Source organism: Anguilla rostrata, chromosome 1 (assembly GCF_018555375.3).
Source record: "Anguilla rostrata isolate EN2019 chromosome 1, ASM1855537v3, whole genome shotgun sequence".
Taxonomy (NCBI): Eukaryota; Metazoa; Chordata; class Actinopteri; order Anguilliformes; family Anguillidae; genus Anguilla; species Anguilla rostrata.
In genome coordinates, this window is record NC_057933.1 from 40,089,963 (window position 1) to 40,106,632 (window position 16,670).

Consider the following 16,670-nt stretch of genomic DNA (forward strand, 5'->3'; position numbering starts at 1 on the left):
TGTTTGTCCTGAAGGTTTAAAGCTTGACAAAAAAAAAAAGTTTCTGTAGCTGTGATTCCAAATCAATGGCATACTAACTACTACTACTCCCATAGATATACCTCTTCAACCCTGAACATTTTATCAAGTTATCAAAACAGTCAGGATTTTCAGAATAAACAAACTGTCATTTTTAGAAGACACAAAAATCTCAAAAAGAACAATTTGGGAAACACTGACCTTCAACCTTCGAAGATGACTTCCATCAAATAATACTTATTTAAATTATATACATAAATTAATAATATTCATTTGTAAACAGCAGTCCCAGGGCAAATGATAGATCATGGAACCATATTGTCATATTTACTGCAACAATTCAGGCTAACCTTCTTGATATAGTGACGGAATTCTGGTTAAATATCATAGTCAAGGATGCAACAGCAGTGGTCACCCTAGGAATCAAATCAAGATGGGCGCATATCCTGTTCTTTCACCACTGCAACATATTGTTGCCCTTATTATTGTAGTGATAATGATTTTGACGAGAAAGTGCTCTCGGGATCAGAATCAAGACATACAGCCTAGCGATAGTGGTTGTATATTTATTTTACATAAAAAATAAATAAATAAAATGTAAAAACGAGCATATTAACTCTGATAGTAGGCCATGTTCATGTTTGCCTGAAGTACAGCATGTCTGAAACTTTACACGCGCGTCCATGTAATCGTGTTACGGGCGCGTTCCCTGTATAAATACGTCAGGACGCTACGTGCTATATCAAGCAGTGATACGTCGCCCCCTTCACGATTTTTGGGAACAGCAGAGAACCAAAACCCTACTCAGTCGGAAAGAAACAAATTACTACACGCAGTCTAGCAGCAGAAAACTCGTAATTTATTAGCTGATTGTTAGAAATGTAGACGATGGCGGCAACGTGGGAGGAACTGTCCTAAATGCTGAAGAATCGCGCTGGTTTGGAACTGGGAGATCTCTGCGAGTGTCACCCAAACATCCATTTCCGAGTTTTTGCGCAGGTCAGCCTAAACTGGGGTTTTTGGTATGCTTTTCTATTCAAATAAGATGCTCGTAATTTCTGGCGTTTTGTAGCTATGTTCCAGTTGTTCTCAAAATGTATTGCGCACCGCTGTCAATGGTTCAATTGTTAAAAGCGAGCAGGCATTTCCAAATTAGGCATAGCTGGTGGGTAAGCTAGCTAGGCGTACACATTTGGTTAATGCATTCGCTAGCAGATAGCTAACAGCAAAGCTTCAATTTAGCACGAAAGCCAAGGTGGTTTGCTAGCGAGCGTTGCCTACCTAGGTACCTGGGCGTAGGAAAAGCCTGTTCAGTTTGCTTTAGCCTTGTTTTAGCTATTTAAGTTGGCTAGGGAGGTAGTTTGTTCACCGACATCATTTAGTTAGCTTGCTAAATGTAATTTAACTTTTCAGTAGCTACCTAGCTGGCAATATTGTAGTCATTCCGCTTTTCGCTGGGTGGAGGGAGTTTGTTTGCTAACGTTAACTAGCTAGCTGACGTTCACAAAACCGTGATCGAGATGAGTTGCCAATCGGCTTTAACTGAATAGGAACACGAGTTAGTATAAATTTTGGGACACTGATTTATTTCTAGGTTAACATAGCAGGCTATCAAGTGGTTACACCTTATTGCACCCACCCACCCACAGACGTAGCTTGCTAGCGCTGACGGGAAAGTGAAATGGATAGTTCTGGTATATTTTTCAGGGAGTTGAGGTAGGGCATCTGATGGTGTACGTTGACCCGTATTGGTTTTGTAACGATAGCGAAGTGAGGTCGCCAGAGTTTTGCCAATTCTGCGATTTATTATCTGTGCTAGCATTCTTAATATTATCAACTCGTAACTTGGTTAACGTAGGCTATCTAAATAGCTACAATGTATCAGTTCCTTTGACATTTAACGCTACGCAAACTAGCCATGAGAAGTTAACTGTGAACAACGTTTCAGCTAACGTAGCTTTTCAGCTTTAACTACTTTAAGGATTGTAGCATAGACGCCTTGGAATGTGACGGTATGTGATATTCGGGCTCCGACATAAGGAACACGATCGATAATTCCTTTTGCTACTATAATCGAATCGTGGCTTCTTCACTGCGGGTGTCTTAAAGACATAGTTCACTTGCTGGATTTTTATTTTAATTTATGTTTGCGATTGGCCCAGATTGTTTTCTATGAGATGTAGGATATTTTATATATTTACAGGTATATGAGCATTGGGTTCTTTGTAGTCTAAAGCCTGACGATAACTCACAAAAATCTTATTTCCAGGAGCTGTATATATGGCGAGAGTAATTGTATGGCTTTTAGTCACAATTACTGGCATAGATCATTTTTTATATTACATAGTTATAAGTACCTCTGGAGATATAACTTCAATGTAAACGCTGCTTTGGCGTTCCATGAGGAGAATGTTCTTGCTATAGACGGGGAACCACCAAATACACCTATATTTGCCATTGTAATGCCGGTGGGTCATCAGAAACTTTTGTAAATATTTAAAATGTCAGTCATCGCCTACGAAAACGGTCTGGGTAAATCAGAAACCTACACTAAAGCTGAATTATCGGGAAGAAAACAAACCACCCGTAAGCGAACTAGGGCATTAGAGTACCTGGCATGTGTGAATGCTCGAAAAATGATCGCCGTTTTAAAAGCTCGAAAACATTCCTTGTTTATCATGGGAGGGAGTATAAGTCGGCCAATGGGTTAAGACGTAGAGAAGGAGTCCTCCGACTTGTTTTGACTTGAGTCATTACCTGTACATCTGTACCTTGTGTTGTAGCTGTAAATGTATGTCGTTTCTGGTGAACTGGTAATTATATTTGATGGATTATTTCAGACAGTGGCTGTTTGGAAAATGTAAACATCTGCTTGCTCCAGTGTGCAGAAGGTTATTGCACATGAGATTGAACGCCATGTTTGTCTGGCAAATAGGCTTTGCATCAAACTTTGAACTCAAGCCCAGCTTGTGTTTAACAAGCTAGTTGTGTCAGAAGGATATGTGCACATTATTTACTCTCCTGTGGAAGCTGTAGGATGTGTGCGCATTATTTACTCGCCTGTTGAATCTGTAGGATATGTGCGCATTGTTTACTCTCCTGTGGAAGCTGTAGGATGTGTGCACATAATTTACTCTCCTGTAGAAGCTGTAGGATATGTGCACATTATTTACTCTCCTGTAGAAGCTGTAGGATATGTGCACATTATTTACTGTCCTGTGGAAGCTGTAGGATATGTGCACGTTATTTACTGTCCTGTGGAAGCTGTAGGATATGTGCACATTATTTACTCTCCTGTGGAAGCTGTAGGATATGTGCACGTTATTTACTCTCCTGTAGAAGCTGTAGGATATGTGCACATTATTTACTCTCCTGTGGAAGCTGTAGGTTATGTGCACGTTATTTACTGTCCTGTGGAAGCTGTAGGATATGTGCACATTGTTTACTGTCCTGTGGAAGCTGTAGGATATGTGCACATAATTTACTCTCCTGTAGAAGCTGTAGGATGTGTGCACATTATTTACTCTTCTGTGGAAGCTGCAGAATGTGTGTGGCTTATTTACTCTCCTGTGGAAGGTGTAGGATGTGGAATATTTACTCTTCTTTGGAGCCACTGACCCCATCACTGGTGCTCAACTCCTCTGGAGCTGTTGGAGTGGATGCTGTTGGGCAGACACTGCAGCAACCCAAAGAACAGCTCATGCATTTACGCATTTACCCTCTTCCCTCTCCTGTTTTGCAAAGTTTTGATTTTCTTTTCTCCCCCTGGTTGTACATTTTCAGAGTCTCTGCGCCGGTGCCATTTTGTTGTAGTCCTAAATAAGGTGCAGTTGCCAGGCTCCTCTAGTAACCGTTTCAGTGCATCATTCTCAGAATCTGTCGACTGCTTGGCTGACTGAAAAGACCTGTTTTCCCACTCTGAGTTGGGATCCTAGTGCTGTGTGATGTGCTGCTCTGAGCTCCACTCTGAGTTGGGATCCTAGTGCTGTGTGATGTGCTGCTCTGAGCTCCACTCTGAGTTGGGAGCCTAGCGCTCTGTGATGTGCTGCTCTGAGCTCCACTCTGAGTTGGGAGCCTAGCGCTGTGTGATGTGCTGCTCTGAGCTCCACTCTGAGTTGGGATCCTAGTGCTGTGTGATGTGCTGCTCTGAGCTCCACTCAGAGTTGGGAGCATAGCGCTGTGTGATGTGCTGCTCTGAGCTCCACTCTGAGTTGGGAGCCTAGCGCTGTGTGATGTGCTGCTCTGAGCTCCACTCTGAGTTGGGAGCCTAGCGCTGTGTGATGTGCTGCTCTGAGCTCCACTCTGAGTTGGGAGCCTAGCGCTGTGTGATGTGCTGCTCTGAGCTCCACTCTGAGTTGGGAGCATAGCGCTGTGTGATGTGCCGCTCTGAGCTCCACTCTGAGAGCAGGGTGTTGCGAGTGCTGGAAAGCAGCAGTTTGTGGGTAAGGGTGGGGTGAGGAAGGTACAACAGGTTTTAGCAAGTCAGTGTGTGTTTAAGTGAGTGGTACACTATTTTGGTATTTCTCTGTGGTGTATACCAGTCTCTGGTTTCGCTGGGGGAAGGTTAGAGTTGAGAGTATTTTTTCCAGCCTTGGTTCTCGAGTTCTTCATAAATAATGTGAGTTTAGTAAGGGTTAAATGGATTGACACAATGTTGGAGAAAACCGGTTGTGTCATAGCATTAGCTGGCCTTTTGTTTCACTGTTAGATATGTTTGGTAGCATAGTTCACGAATTGACCATTTCCAGGTGCGTACGCCTTGTTTTTTAGGTCAGTTAAGCTGAGCTTCTTGTCTTCTCTTTTAGCGTGATCCGGTGTGGTTAGCTGGGAGTACAGGTTTGGTTTCAGCATTAATAAAAATGACAGTAGATGCAGGTGCTGGGCAGAGCGAGATCAGAAAGCTCTTTCACAGGCCTCCTCAGCTGTGGTTTAAACTCCCGTTGTGTCTTTATTGCCCCTTTGACATGTGCTGTTCCTGTCCGAGTGCCTGGCAAACAGACGCCTTTGTCTGTGCGGGGAAACTGCAGCCGCTGTCTCGGTGAGTGCACTTTGTCCCAGGGTGTGTTCTGCTCAGCCTCACTGCATTCCAGTCCACAGAGAGGGAGATGAACCCAGCGCCCGGCTCGGATAGGTCTGCAGTCTCCTCTAAACTGGAGGCATTGGATCAGTCGTGTCACCACCTCGCGAAGGAGGCTACGAATGCCTTCATTTCAGGACGGTGCGCTTCACAGACAGCTGTACAGTCGCTCGCGGATAAAGTGGAAAGCACTCAGTGGAGCCATGCAAGCTAAGAACCCAGAGCTGAAACTCTGGAACTTGGAAAAAGTGACATTTTGTTCAAGCTGCACGGCGCCTGTGGTGCTTGCAGAGAGAAGTTGGTTGTCTTGGCCTGACATAACTCGGCAGGTTGACCGCCGTAGAGTCCCCACCCCAGCGCAGGCACGCGTGTCATGGCTGTGCGCCCCCCCCCCCCACTCCAGCAAACAGCGCGGGGGGAGAAGATGGGGGGGGGTGTCATTGACCCGCCCCTGCTATTTTTGGCTCGAGCATCAGCACAGCAGTGCCCTGCCCACCGAAGGCAGCGGCAGCGAGTCTTTGGCGAGCGGACGCTTTCTCGCTCGCCCTGCTCCCCGCTCGCCCTGCTCCCCGCTCCTGAAGAAGCAATTACTGTGCAGGTGTGAACTTTGTTTGGAAGGTGTGAAGTCCACGACGTGTTCAGCTGGAGGAACGGGTCCGCAGGTTTGGGCCAGCGATTTGGGCAGGAGGCTTGTTTTTGTGGATGGGACTGATTGTACAGTTCATATACACATTACCTAGTTAAGCGTGGCGCTGCTGACCTCTTTGTTACAGGGGCGTAGACCAAACAAGGAATACAGGATTCTATTGTGTGCTCCTTGGGATAAACAGTGCAATGACCGGGTGCAACAGTCAGTATACTATCAGGAGTTGGAAAAGGCACAACAGCGTTTCCCATATAAATATCCACAGGCTCAGTGAGACCTTGCCACAGACCCTCCCTACCCCTCTCCAGAGAAAACTGATGAACACCTCCTCAGAATCAGCAGAATATTGCTCAGATTTATCTAGCATCAAATAACCATTACCTATAACCCAGTTACATTTTTTAATAGTATGGCAGTGGAAATAATTGTTGGTTTGTTATGAGGGTGACATTTTTAAAAGCACAGTGCCATTTTTGGGATTTGTTCTCACCCTGGGGACAGTGCAGTAATCCCTCCGGCATGCTCTTCATGTTCTTGGGTGTCCTCAGGAGTTTTGTGATCTTTTAAAAAGAATGTTGCTCTTTGGCTGTTTGCCACAGAACTGTTCACCTCCCCCCTCCCCCCAAGTTAATCTACAATTGAATACCTGTATGCAGGGGGGCATTAAGAATACATTTAAGATTATAATTGAGATGTTGTTTACATGAATATAAGCCATTATGCATATGTGTTTCTTTTGCCTTATATACAGTATTTTGTCAAAATATTCTCATGTTTTGACATGGAAGCCTAAATGTATTATTATTATTATTATTATTATTATTATTATTATTTTGGTGTAAAACACTAATGTTATGAGTTTAGTTCATGGCTCTAGTCCACAATGCCGTGAGTTTAGATACTTCCCTTATTGTGAGGCTGACCTGTGGGGTGGCCCTATGGCATTAACGTCAGTTACAGGTAGGACTGCCTCTAGTCTTAAACCGGTGGCTGTCATGTAGCTAAAACTAGCCTACATCTCAAGCCGTTTTTCATAAGTGTACTACAGCAGCACCAGTGACACTGGTTGCTTAACAGTCAGACTTGAATGACTTGATGGTTAAGAGAAGATATCAGATTAGACTGATTAATGATTAATCTTCCCAGCTGCTGCATGCTTCTTAGTCAGTTGGTGGTTTTAATAGAAACTGTTACACTCTTTCACACGAGTAACAGGAACGTAATTTGACTGATGTAGGGTTCTGTCATAAATGGGCTGGTGCCTTTGTCATTCGGAGTACCTAGACTGAGCCCTCTGCTGAAACAAAGACATGGCTGCATAAAATGCTACCTTGATTCCATTTTTCATGATTCTGATTGGTCAGTGTTGAAGTGGATGGGATCACTGGATCCTCTGTTAAATGTTCAGATTTCTATGCCATTCAGAGCCCTGCGCACTGGGTACGGTGACGTTTCAACTGCACACCACAGAACCGTCTTCCAGCTCCTGAGATTTAGCATTAATAGAATGTGTGGCTGCGCTTCTGCTGTCATTGTGTTTTTTTGCAGGCACATATTTCAGCAAATAAGCTTAGTTAGTGTTATGCAGTTGTCAGCAGTAGACTTGAATTTTTTACATTTTTGTGTCACAAATAAGGGTAGAAAACAAGATTCCAGTTGACTAGAGTGATACCGAAGCCACCTCTCACACAAGAGCCAGAAGGTGTTAAAATTCACGTGACTAAAATTTTAATTGAATGATACAAGGGAAACCACTCCATTAAGTCATTTTGTTCAAGTAGTAAAATCTAAATTGAAGTATCTTTTGGAGGAAAATTGATGTGGTTTAACTCTTTGTTTTGTTGCTTAAATGTAAGTTGCATTTTCTCCAAAGGTTGCCTGTGTCGGTTCTTAATGATGAACACTAACATACTAATGTTTAGGCCCATATCCTGCTTAACCAATTACTGGGCTAATTGGTCCCTTTAAGATGTATGTAAACTCTGTCAGGATAATCTCAGCTAAAGGCTATATGAAACTCATGGGTCGTTGATATGGAATAGTTACTGAATGCTTTGGAATTTCTTTGCTTAATAGATAGTTGAAGTTCTGAGTTTGATATTTCAGTTTTTGTGCATGGATTATGTGCAGAATATTTAGTTGATATTTAGTTTCTCTTGACCTGCTAATTCTACAGTGGCATAGTAGCCTATAGGGACAGCAGCTGTGGTTTAAAACCAGAATACAGGGTAATTCCAAAAGGGCTTGTGCTGTGTTATGCTGCCAGAGGTTGTATTTGTGTGCATTGCATGACTATATGTCATTTTGTTATCTATAGCATGTGCAACCTGAGACCATTGCAGTCATGGAAAGTAGTACTGGCACAATATAAATTGGATATTTTTGTTTATAACTGTGAATAAATACTATAAAATGAATCTGTTCATATATAGCCTTCACCCCTTGAAGTGAATTAAAACATTTCATTTATTTTTTTGCTTTAAACTAACTCATGAATGCATCTTCACTGTGTAGCATTTTAAAGCTACACACTAAGATGTTCAGTGTTAAATTAATTCTTAGAGTACATGTATAGCCTTCTCCCTATTGGACTCTTATGTACTCTGTTAAATTTGAATGAACTCTGGACATTTTACTGTTAAGCAGTTTGTCATAGTCACACTACATTGCCAAAAGTATGTGGACACCTGACATCCAGAATTATGAGCATTAATATAGAGTTGGTCCACCCTTTGGTGGTATAACAACCTCCAGTCTTCTGGGAAGGCTTTATGCTAGATGTTGGAGCATTGCTGCAGGAATTTTCTTCCATTCAGCCAGATTCATCCCAAAGGTGTTGGATGGGGTTGAGGTCAGGGTTCTGTGTGGGGCCAGTCAAGTTCTACCACACCAGTCTCGACAAAACCATTTCTTTATGGATCTTGCTGTGTGCCCGAGGGCATTGTCATGCTGAAAATAAAATAGCCTTCCCCGAACTGTTGCCACAAAGTTGGAAGCACGGAATCATCTAGAATGGCATTACATTAAGATTTCCCTTCACTGGAGCTTAGGAAACTAGCCCAAACCATGAAAAACAGCCCCAGGCCAAGGGGTGTCCACATTCTTGTTGTCATATTGTGTATTGAAATATCTTAAGTATCGTTCATTGCACACAATCATGGTCTAGGCTGATCAAAAACACGGTAAAAACTGAAATTGTACTAGGCTCCAGAAAGTGCACTACCCTTTAAGAAGTATTGGTGGACAACTTTGGGTAAGATGACTTTCTACTTGCCACCTTCACTGAAGTCAATTAAAATGAAGTGTGTGTGTTAAAATATTGGTGTTTTTACACATGAACAGTGTGTATCACGTGGCTCCCTTTCCAGCCTCTGCTGCTGAGCCTGTGCAGTCATGTATCCAGTGACTCATGGTGAGACTCTTCAGATCTGAGCAGCACTCACAGAGAATGTGTTCAGCAGTTTGGGACTGCTGGTGAGGTCCCCTCCTCCCTGGCAGACAGGCTTGCTTTACTGTTAACTCCTAGTACGTCCAGTGCTTTTCATCAAGGCCTTCCCGTGCCTTCTGCGTTTCTGTCTTTCTTGGAGCCACAGGCATTGGGAGCTATTGCAAGCACTTCACTTTGATTTCTCTGTTTCATCATAGATTTTAGGAATGTGAGTGCATCTCAAGTTTTGAAGGGATTTAAATATTTTTTGATGGGAATGATTGCATTACCGTAGTCTTGTATTTAAATGGGCTGTGTTTGCCCTATATTGACTTGTCTGCCACAATCAGCACGGCCAGCTCAAAATAAAAAGTCGGTCAGGATTTATTTTGGAAAGGTGTATTTGGAGACGTGCAGTTGTCGGTGATAAAAGACCAGAGAAATCTGTGACATCGTCAAGGTAACTTTTCACTGGTCGTGTTAACGATTCTTTGTTTTTTGCGCCGAATAATTTAGTTGGGAAAATGATGAGCATTGTCGGGCTGAATAACCTGTTCTCGTTATATTATGTTTAACGTTATGTTATGCAGGGGAAATAATACTGTATTCTATAAATGCTGAAATTCTGAGGTCTTTTTTTGTTGTAAGATTACAATGGGTGATGACCCAGAATTGAACCACATTGCTCCTGCTTCTTTGAACCAATCGTCCTTCGCTGTCTGATATTTGTGTTGTTTAGTGATTGTCACATTTACACAGCCGTTGTTAGCGTTGTGAGATTCAAAGAGTCATTATTAGGGGTCCTCCTCTCTGGTTCATAGGCAGTGAGATGTTCTCGGGGGGCCGATGGTCACTATGGGTACAGTGTGGTGGCCGGGGAAGTGTTAAGGCCTTTGACAGAGGTGAGTTGTCATACCATATCAAGCTTTGATGGTGATAGTTTTGATAAGGGCCTAGATCAGCAAGCTCTGCCTCCTAGCACTCTGGCTGTTGATTGGATTTGCCTAAGGAATGGGTCTAGCTTGCGTTGATGAATGAGTGCTTCAGAATTAGTGTGCCAGACAGTGGTCATGTTAATGAGCCAACACACAGGAAAAAGCACACTGAATTCTATAAAGATTACAAGATTATTATTAAGATTACAATAGGCAATGACCCACACTTGAATCATAACAAAATAATTACTCCTGTTCCTTTGAGCCAATCATTTTTTTCGTGTATGACAATTGAGTATTGATCATAATATTCTCACTGCCATTGGTAGCACTGTGAGGTGCAAAGAGAGAGTGCATCATTTGAATGAAAAATCCAAAATGAGATGTCGTTCTCTAGCTAGCTTGTGCAACATGAGTAAATTTAAACAGAAATTGCTCCTAGGGTTTTTTAGTATTGGCCTGTGTGGCAAAAAATGTATTTTGATCAGAACACTAAACCCTTATTTCATCCAGCTAATCTTGACATTTCTTCCCGCTTCTGTTACAAGTGTCATCGTAAAATTATTATCGGCATATTGTGTTAATGAGTTGGCACATTATGAAAAAATGGGAACGCAAGTGAATTGGTGTAAAATGCCTTGCGTTCCATTCCACGGGTTAGCGCGACCACAGAGCCACTCGAGTTGATACCAGAACTTGTGTAACTAATACCACAGCTGCTGTCATGGAGGTGATCCAGGTTGCCTGTCTGCTGTTGTGACGCAACCCTGTCAGCTGGCTGTCTAAAACCCAATACTTCTCTCTTGAGCAATACTCTCCCCAGCCCCCAAAAATAAATTGGCTCTCTAAAAGGGTTCTTGTTCTCATACTTCTCTGGTTAGAAGGTTCTGGAAAGCTGCAGTTGTCCTGTCTTGTTTGGTCCAGCTGTTTGTGGGATTCCTTGGCCTTTACGGGAGTGAAGTTCTCTCGGAGGTGAGTTTGCGTACTCCTCTGGCCTGCGTGAAACGGGGCCAAAGCGTGTTCAGGCTCTCCTGATTTATGGGAGGGTGTTATAACTGTGTTGGGAGGCGCAGTTGGAAGGCTCAGCTTGCACAGTGACGACTCCAAGTCTGCAGAGGCTCCATAAAAACTCCTGCTTTTGGAAAGGAGTGCCGCAGTTCAGGTAGAGGAAGCGGTTTGTGGACCGGGGACGGACCTGAAAGGGGTAATCAGAAGTAAACTCGTGAATGCCGTTGGTGATGTCCTTTTCCGGAGGGTTGGAGCCTGTACTTTGGGCAGCCCTGTCCTTCCAGTTTGATCTGCCCGTTGCTGTCCCAGAATGCAGCGGGATCCAGTGACTGATGTCTGGGCTTGGTCGTCCCACCCCTCTGCGTTTGTGTCTGGCTAAGCTGAGCGAGTGGGAGGGAGGGGCAGTCGCAGCCTCTGCCGGCATTCCCCAAACTATTGATTATCTCTGCCATATATAGCCATGTGAGGTCCCTGGCTTCTTATTGGCTGGCTGTGAGGCTTCCTTCCTTTTATTTCTGCACTGCTGCCTGCAGGCGTGCACGTGTCTGTAATCAGAGACGCCTGAGCCTGCCAGTCCGCCAGCACCAGCTGTTTAGGTGAAGCTTCTGAGGTGTCCGTCAGACCGGTTTGACCATGTGTGTGCAGTGCGAGAACAGAGTTAAAGAGTTCACACCGACTTTCAAACGCACAGACACATACACTCACACACTTACACAGACACAGGCACACACACAGATACATACTTGCACAGCAGTCGTATGGCACCATGTGCATGAAGTGTAGCTTTTATGGGCTTACTTAGGTTTCCAGGACCCTGTCCTTACTTGGATAGGACTGCGATTTTTGTCCCTGTCCTGGTTTGGATAGTACTGCAATTTTTGTTCCAGTCCTGGTTTGGATAGTACTAATTTTTGTCCCTGTCCTGGTTTGAATAGTACTGTGATTTTTTTGTCCCAGTCCTGGTTTTCCCCCGATTCTGCGGGTACACGATAAATGTTTCCTTTTTTCGTCTTGGGCTTTCTATTGTGTTTGATTAAACTATTAAGTGAATCCTGATATCAGATCCACATCAACACTTGCTAGTTTAACAAAATGACAAGCCTTTTTAAACATGTTTTTCTAACGGAAGGGCATGTAGAGATGTTGTTCTAGCCCCGTCTTCAACTTCCCTAAACAAAAGATGGAGGCAATCAACTGTGTTATTTAACGTGAATAATTTAGTTCAATGGGGCTCAGCAAAAAGTTAAAGGAGCAGATGGTAGCAGAAGTATATTGATTTTAAAATCTTTTATACACCATACACAACCCTCTCAAGAGTACATTTCATTTCATTCACAATTAATAGGACATTAAAAGTGGAAGTGTCAGGCAGAGTATTCGGCTCAAACAGACCTGGAGAATTGAGCTAATATGGCAGGCATAAAAACCTGCATCCATTGTGCGTTCTGAAATCCAGAAGGACAGAGGGTGTAAGCCATGTTAGTTGAAAGGATTTCCAAGCATGGCCAACAATGTATTGAAGTTATGGCAATGCATGATGGGAGTAGGTGCTAGTCAGTGCCTGCTTGGCGAGTAATTAGGAAATGCCTCCGTCTCTTGTCCGTCCGTACCCCCTTGCCCTCGGCCTGGCAGACTCATCCTATTCTCAGTCCTGGTGTGCGGGATTGTCTGGACGCGTTTGCTTTGCTTTCACCGCAGTGAATGTGCATTTGTCGGGGGCTAGTGGTTGAAGGATAGCCTTCCCCCCTAGTCTTGTTGGCTGCTGTTCCCCAAAGCCGCTTTTGTTCGGGCTTATCTGGTCTTCATGGCTGACATGTCACTTTGAAAACAGGCTGGTGCCTCGTTGTTCCCAGGGAGGGTTGAGAGTGAGAGAAAGGCACCCTTCTCCTCTCACTCTTTGCCCCAGTCACTTTCACCAGCTATGCATTCTTGGTGTTTGTTGGGCTTCCGTTGGTGCGGGGCCAGTTGGAATTCAGGCCCACCTTTTATTCCAGTGGCCTGCCATGCGTTCGATTGCACGGTTTTAAACCTGGCTGCCAGCTTCCATGTGGTATTGAAGAGCATACTCCACAGGTTCATGTTCTGTGTTTGTTGGCTTTGGTGGTGCACGCTGAATCTCAAAGCTGTCGTGCTGTGTGCTTTGAGGTGAGTGTTTCTGTAAATGTGAAACGCACGCTGTGGTCGTCCTCGCCGGGGATTGGATGTGGCTTTGCTGGCTGTGGAGTTGGCCTTGGCGGAGTGGTCTGGAGAGCGCAGGTGCTGCCCTGTTGCATTAGACCGAGGTGGGCTGCTGCGGTGCCCCTCAGAGGAGTGGGGTGTTCTGGTGCAGGCCTTTGTGTCGTCACATCTCCAGGATGTGCTTTGCAGGCTTGAGGTCAGTTCCATTTCACTGCAAAAAAAAAGAATAAATTTAGGAGATTTTAAGAAATGGTTTTGCGCATTGTCTGAATTCACCCTTATTTACACGCTTTTAATGGAGCTTTCTGGGCCATAAAAACTTTTTTTTTAAATCCAACATTACAGCAAATCACATTAAAACGGCGCACATTCATTAAAGATAAGGCATTGTGGTGAGCGAAGACTCCATGGGATGTTTAGGACTGCAATATTTAATGCCAACTGTCAGAAGTGAAAGAGTGTCTACATTTAAAAATGAAAAAACAAACAAACAAAAACACTGCATCATCAGAGACCTCCTTCTCCCCCCAGATGACTGTTTTAATGATCATGGGGGGTGGTTCTGTTTTGTCGGGAGTCAAATGCCCCCTAACCTGCCATAACTTGAACCCTGCTTAAATGTGAACGGGAGTATTGGGAGCACTTGCAAACGCATGCAAACTGCTTGATTAAAGTGGTCTTTTACTTGCAATGTTGAGAATCCTCTCATTATTGTGTGCTCACTGTGTAAAATATGGGCATTGGTGTACCTTTACTTGTTCGGGAGCATTTCATGCAGTCTAAGGTTTTCTCTTACTCCTCATTAATTGAAAAATGCCTGCAGAGCTATGGGATAATTCTACACTTGATTAACCTGCTACTTTGTGACTTGACATGGAGGTTTTTAAAAAAAATCCCCTTCACCTTTTCTCTTTATCTAGCAAGAGCGTTTTGTAGCTATAAATCGTGCAGAGTCATTTGCTGGAGAACGTCTTTGACAATAATAAGCTTAATCTCTTTATTTAGGGTTCACAAAAGTTCTCCATGTCCCTCCCTGCAGGAACAGGTGCAGGAACATGAACAGGGTTTAGGCCTATATTGCCATAGTTGTATTAATAATGTCGGTATGACTGCATACAGTGAGCTCCATAATGTTTGGGACAAATACTTTTTTTTCTTTCTTATTCTTCTTGATTTGGCTCTGTACTGCACAATTTAAGATTTGTAATCAAATAATTCATATTTGTTAAAGTTCAGATTCTCAGCTTTTATTAAAGGGTATTTTCATGCATTTTGAATTCACCATGTAGAAATTTCATCACTTTTTATACATAGTCCCTCCATTTCAGGGCACCATAATGTTTGGGACAAATGGCTTCTCCGACATTTCTAATTAGTCCAGTATGTTCAGTTGCTTCCTTAGTGCAGGTTAAAGAGAGCTTTCAGTATCTAGTCTTGATTCTAGGCTTTTGATTGCCTTTGGAAGATGTTTGTCAACATGGACCGGAGTTATGCCAGTGAAAATCAAGGAAGCCATGAGGCAGAGAAATAAGAAAAAAGAGCACTGGTGAGCTCAGTAATCGCAAAAGACCTGGTAGGCTAAGGAAGACCTCTACAGTCTGAAGAATTTCCATGATAATGAATAAAAAACCCCGAACACTTGTCCAATAGGACTGAAACACTTTCCTGGCAGACGTGGATGTGTCAGTGACTACTGTCCACAGGAGAATTCGTGAACAGAACTGCAGAGGCTACACTACAAAATGCAAATGACTATTTAGCACAAAAACAGGATGACCAGGTTACTGTTTGCTAAGAAGTACCTGAGAGCCTGCAGAGTTCCGGAAAAAGGTTTTATGCACAGATGAGACCAAGATTTGCTTGTATCAGAGTGATGGCGAGCGCATATTGTGGACATTAAAAGGAAATGCCCAAGATCCGAAGCACCCCCCCCTTTGTCTGTGAAACATTGTTGTGGGGGTGTTATGGTTTGGGCATGTATGAGTGCCACAGGTACTGGCTCACTTGTCTTCACTGGTGATATAACTGCTGGTAGCAGCAGCAGAATTAATTCTGAAGAGTACAGAAACCTCTTATCTGCTCAAGTTCAGCCGGTGCCTAGACACTCATTGGATGGCGTGTCATCCTACAGCAAGACAATGATACCAAACATACTGCTAAACTAATAATGCCAGAAAAATGTTTTATTCGCCTTAATCCAATTGGACATGTTTCATATGCTGAAGAGAGAACCAGATGTGAATAGTTCGATTACAAATCAAAAATTGTGGAGGTCAGAGCCATATCTAGGGAAAAAATGTCTTTATCCCAAACATTTTGGAGCTCACTATATATTTCAGAACATAGGGAGTTTCCTAGATTCAGATGCTAAGATGGCAGTGTAGCGCAATGGTGAGGGAACTGCGCTTGCAAGCCCAAGATTGTAGGTGTAATTCCCAGGTGGGGCACTGCTGCTGTGCCCTTGACCTGATTTGCTTCAGTAAAATGTCCAGCTGTATAAATGGATTATACTACTGCTGTAAGCTGGTCAAGTCATTCTGCATTGGAGCGTCTACTAAATAGCTATTCTTTCAAAGCCCAAAGGCAACTTGATTCATCAGGGTACGGGTTGAATGAAGGAACAGTGACCTTGTAATACACGCGATCCAGTTGTGCCTGGGATTCTTAGAGGGGATTTCATGATTAAATGGCCTTACGATGGATGGGAGGATTTCCCTCATCTCCTTGCCCAGTTGTTTCCTGCACTGCACAGTAGCTGTATTTTTATAACTGGTAGACTGTGCAGTAGTTGAATGATGCCTGCTGAACATATGAAACACGGCAACCACAAGTGTAATTGCTGTTACTGCTTTATGCTTTTTCAAACGTTAAGCAACTTGGAAGGGGTTAGACTAATGGATTTTTATCTGTGATCCCTACACTGCAGGTAGTGTCCTGAGGTGTGAGGTCATCTGATCCTAGCCTGAGGGGAGGAGTTTCCGGAAGGGCAGGATTGAGAGAGACAGTCACACTGAGGGGAGGAGCTTGATGCCTGGGAGATGTGAATATATAATGAGTTCCTGCCGACCAGCTCCCTACAGGGAACCACGGAAACCGCCCTCCACAATTCACCCTGCCTGGAGGTAAGCCCCATCCCTCTGCACTCACGAGATATGCCGCAGGTCAAAGTTCAGCCATATGCCAGCACACGCTTTTTTCCATGCGGCAGACTTGGGGATGCAGTCCTGCCAGTTTTTTCCACATTCATGTAAAAAAATTTTGGGACCATGTGCTGCCCTTTGTCATCATAACATTTGGTTGCCTGCAAGAGGAGAGTGCATCTGTCCATTGTCATTTTTGAAAACTGAACTGGTGTTTTGAGTTTTATTTATTCGTTTGTCT

The 16,670-nt window shown here is 43.6% G+C and overlaps 1 protein-coding gene across 3 annotated transcripts in view; it reads left to right on the forward strand.

Annotated features, from left to right (window-relative positions):
- Positions 1 to 756: 756 nt before the first annotated feature.
- The window catches only part of fbxo34 (F-box protein 34), a 28,257-nt gene continuing 12,343 nt past the window's right edge, over positions 757 to 16,670 (forward strand). Inside the window, exons 1-2 of one of the 3 annotated variants that reach the window (XM_064336693.1) lie at positions 757 to 1,040; positions 16,216 to 16,411. In XM_064336693.1, coding sequence (XP_064192763.1) covers positions 16,317 to 16,411 — 95 coding nt within the window. In that variant the 5' untranslated portion in view covers positions 757 to 1,040; positions 16,216 to 16,316. Of the gene's footprint in view, positions 1,041 to 4,159; positions 5,057 to 16,215; positions 16,412 to 16,670 lie in introns of those variants that run through there. The other 2 variants (XM_064336684.1, XM_064336704.1) reach the window with 2 other exon arrangements.